The following is a 3621-nucleotide window of genomic DNA, read 5'->3' on the forward strand; positions in this document are numbered from 1 at the left end:
ATGGGAGTAGTTATACGCGAGTGTAGAAAAAACTGATCCATATGTATATTATAAAAGTATATTTAATAAATAATCTAATAATACTTATTTGGTATCATAAATATTTATATTTTATTATATAAATTTGTTCCCATTTGAAATATTTTAACTTTTCAAAATAATTGGAATAATTTACCATTTGAAATGGGGGAATTTTTTTTGGGGATTTGGAATATTTTTTTTTTTTGGTAGAGCAGGGCTTGCAGCGCACGCTCTCCAGTCTCCTCCACTTGTTCCGTGCTCGGCATATATGCACCCTCATCCGCGCCGGCCGGCCTCCGCAATCGCAAGTGGGCCCGCGTTCCTCGTCTCGTTCGCCCACCATCCCGTGTCCCGCGAGGCCGCAGCCTGCCCGACGCCCGATCCCTCCGCAGGGCCCAGCGATGCCGGCCGGCCAGCCGCACGCGCACGAGGCCGGCGGCGGCGGGGGCGGGAGCGGAGCCGCGAACCACTCCAACCACCACCCGGCGGCCCACTCGCCGCCACCGCCGCCGCCCGCGCTCCCCGCAGAGGTGGTGCCGGCGTACCCGCCCCCCGAGTCGGAGGACGACGAGACCTGGCTCTGGACCCAGATCAAGGCGGAGGCCCGCCGCGACGCGGACGCGGAGCCGGCGCTCGCCTCTTTCCTCTACGCCACCGTGCTGTCCCACCCGTCCCTGCCGCGCTCCCTCTCCTTCCACCTCGCCAACAAGCTCTGCTCCTCCACCCTCCTCTCCACGCTCCTCTACGACCTCTTCCTCGCCACGCTCGCCGCGCACCCCTCCCTCCGCGCCGCCGTCGTCGCCGACCTCCTCGCCGCCCGCTCCCGCGACCCCGCCTGCGTCGGGTTCTCGCACTGCCTCCTCAACTACAAGGGGTTCCTCGCCATCCAGGCCCACCGCATCGCGCACGTGCTCTGGGCGCAGCAGCGCCGCCCCCTCGCGCTCGCGCTCCAGTCCCGCGTCGCCGACGTCTTCGCCGTCGACATCCACCCCGCCGCCGTCGTAGGGAAGGGCATCCTCCTCGACCACGCCACTGGTGTCGTTATCGGTGAGACGGCCGTCGTCGGCGACAACGTCTCGATCCTACATCACGTCACCTTGGGTGGGACTGGGAAGGCGGTGGGCGACCGGCACCCCAAGATTGGGGATGGTGTGCTGATTGGCGCAGCAGCAACGATTCTTGGTAACGTGAAAATTGGCTCCGGGGCTAAGATTGGGGCTGGATCCGTAGTGCTGATAGATGTGCCGGCGAGGAGCACGGCGGTGGGGAACCCTGCCAGGTTGATTGGTGGGAAGAAGTCCGAGGGTGAGAAGGATGAGGACATGCCGGGGGAGTCCATGGATCACACATCCTTCATACGGCAATGGTCGGACTACACCATATGAGATCAATTTTCCAAGGTCTTTTACTCTTCCTCTGTATCATTAGTAATGGTGATGTACTAGTGATGTACTCCACTTTGTTGTGTGCTATGGTTTTGTCTGCGATGAACTGTATTGTAGAAGCATAGATTTGACGATCAGTCGTTTTGTCAGCTGATTGTGCCATGCTCAGATACTGATAAATTGTGGTTGATGAATGAATAAAGCTGTATGTCCATAGATGAGTTGGTTGAATTTTGCGACTTGCCTTGTGAATCAAGCTCCAAGGACAGAGGATATCTCATCTGATGGAGTTTTGTTATTCTATATTCTGTTGTTTCTCTGATTTGGAAAGGTTTTGTGTCTTGAACAATTGAATGTGGTGCATTGTTCCCTCTTGTAGAAGATACTAGTCATAGAATAATTGAATCTTTTTGTTTTTCAAGTTCATTCTGTAAATCAGCCTGCTTTACTACACAAACATGTCTTTAAACGTAGTTCTGGGTTAGTTTTAGCAGCAACACTATCATTCCTTTCCCTGGAAGCAAAAAGTAGTACTTCCTGCACTGTTACTCTTAGCTGTTTTTCTTTTGGGTAAAATGTTCAGCGGCGGCTTTTTTGTTTGCTTGGAACATTTATTAAAATTGCTGCAGATCTGCTGCGAAAATTTTAAAACCTTCATACATTATAAGTAACTTTTCTTTCATCTGGTACTATGGATGTGGCTGTAGCCATTCCCCTTAACGTTTACATGTTTTCTTATCCATTCATTTCTGGTAGGACATCTGGTATAGTTTCCCTATCATTAAGGTATACATGCTATGTCTGTCTGGTGGGAGTATTTAATTACCGAATTTGTATTAACATTTTGATAATCCTTTTCTTTAGATGTGTTTCTGTTATTTTTATTTAGTTATTTTCTGTACCGATTAATGTCCAATGTTAAAAGTTAAACAGTGTGAAAGGTACTGCAGTTCAAATCAAACGTTGTCGGTCGAATCTCAACACTAGGGACATGTATATATAAAAAGTAACTCTTCAAAAAAAAATTCTGTGTCTAATTATGTTGTTTTGTGAAAATACTGAAACCTTGGTAGTGTTAGAATTATATGGAATAGGTGACAAATAGTAAGGGTGCTAGGTCAGTTGGTCTAGTCACTCTAACGGCTCCCTCAGGTCCTGAGTTTGACTCACAATGGGAGCAAATTTCGGACTTGAGGGTAAAAAGTCCTCTCGCCATCCCGTATGCCAAAGCACTGGTTAAGAGACGGTCTGCCCCAAAAATCTGAAGACCGTGTGTGGCCCAGGTGGTTGGGGCCATGCGTGCGCCTTGAGCGCTGTGGTCTAGGGGGGCGCCTTCCGGGCTACGTCTCCCAGTGTAAGGGCGGGGCCAGGTTCGAGGGTTTTCTCGGTGGAAGATGGCCTTCTTCTTACAATAATGCAGGCCGAGTTTTGTAACAAACAGTAAATATTTATTCTTGTCTAGCTTCTGTTTTGTGCTATCTGTTCAAACTTCTGTGCAGTTTGTCGTAGATAGTCCTTGCACGAGGGGATTTTGTATGTAGTAATAGCGGGAATCTGATCTAAAGAAAACTGTTACAGAAAAAGTGGACACCTGGTAGTTAATGAAGAACCTCTATCATGCTCATGTGCTCTGGTCATCTGAGTAGTAGATGTTCAAGACTGACTTACCGTGCTTTGCATTGTAAGAATAGTTCACCAAACATTGATTATCATAATTTCAACATGTATATAATTGGTGCGCTTACAACAACAAATATTCAACAGACAGTTGCATTTTCTGCCTATCTGATTTTGTGTCTGTACCTTAGCCCGGGGATTGCAGAATGCGGCAAACTGCATATTGTGCAGGCAGTGCGGTTGGCAAGCAAATTAGACCATGTTCTCCTATCTGTTATAGTAGTAATAATTTTCTTAACCAGATGTCGACCCCTCAAACCATACAATGATGAATTACATTTAGAACCTAAATCACAACCTTCTGCTGGTAATTCTTTGAATTAAAAGTGAACCCTCATATATTTTTCTTTTGAACGGACGGCAAGAGCTTTGCCGAATTTTTATTAGAAGATGAGAAGAAAGAAAGGGCAGAGAGCCCCCTCAAACAATACAAAACCCCCCAGGAAAGCAACTCACTGCAACAAAGGAAAAAAATAAAGAAACCATGGGGGTTAACAACCAAACAACAAATCAACTAATCAGGGGCGCCGAGGACAAG

At 47.8% G+C, this 3621-nt stretch overlaps 1 protein-coding gene across 1 annotated transcript; it reads left to right on the plus strand.

The window, feature by feature from the left end:
* Window positions 1-306: 306 nt before the first annotated feature.
* On the plus strand, window positions 307-1637 carry LOC120664825 (probable serine acetyltransferase 5). The gene has a single exon (XM_039944180.1). It carries the CDS (start codon window positions 423-425, stop codon window positions 1404-1406), a length of 984 nt encoding a protein of 327 aa, XP_039800114.1. The 5' UTR covers window positions 307-422; the 3' UTR covers window positions 1407-1637.
* Window positions 1638-3621: the final 1984 nt, after the last annotated feature.

This window comes from Panicum virgatum, chromosome 3N, assembly GCF_016808335.1.
Source record: "Panicum virgatum strain AP13 chromosome 3N, P.virgatum_v5, whole genome shotgun sequence".
Taxonomy (NCBI): Eukaryota; Viridiplantae; Streptophyta; class Magnoliopsida; order Poales; family Poaceae; genus Panicum; species Panicum virgatum.

Coding starts and splice junctions, on each gene's coding strand:
- LOC120664825 (XM_039944180.1), top strand. CDS start 423: ATGCCGGCCGGCCAGCCGCACGCGCACGAGGCCGGCGGCGGCGGGGGC.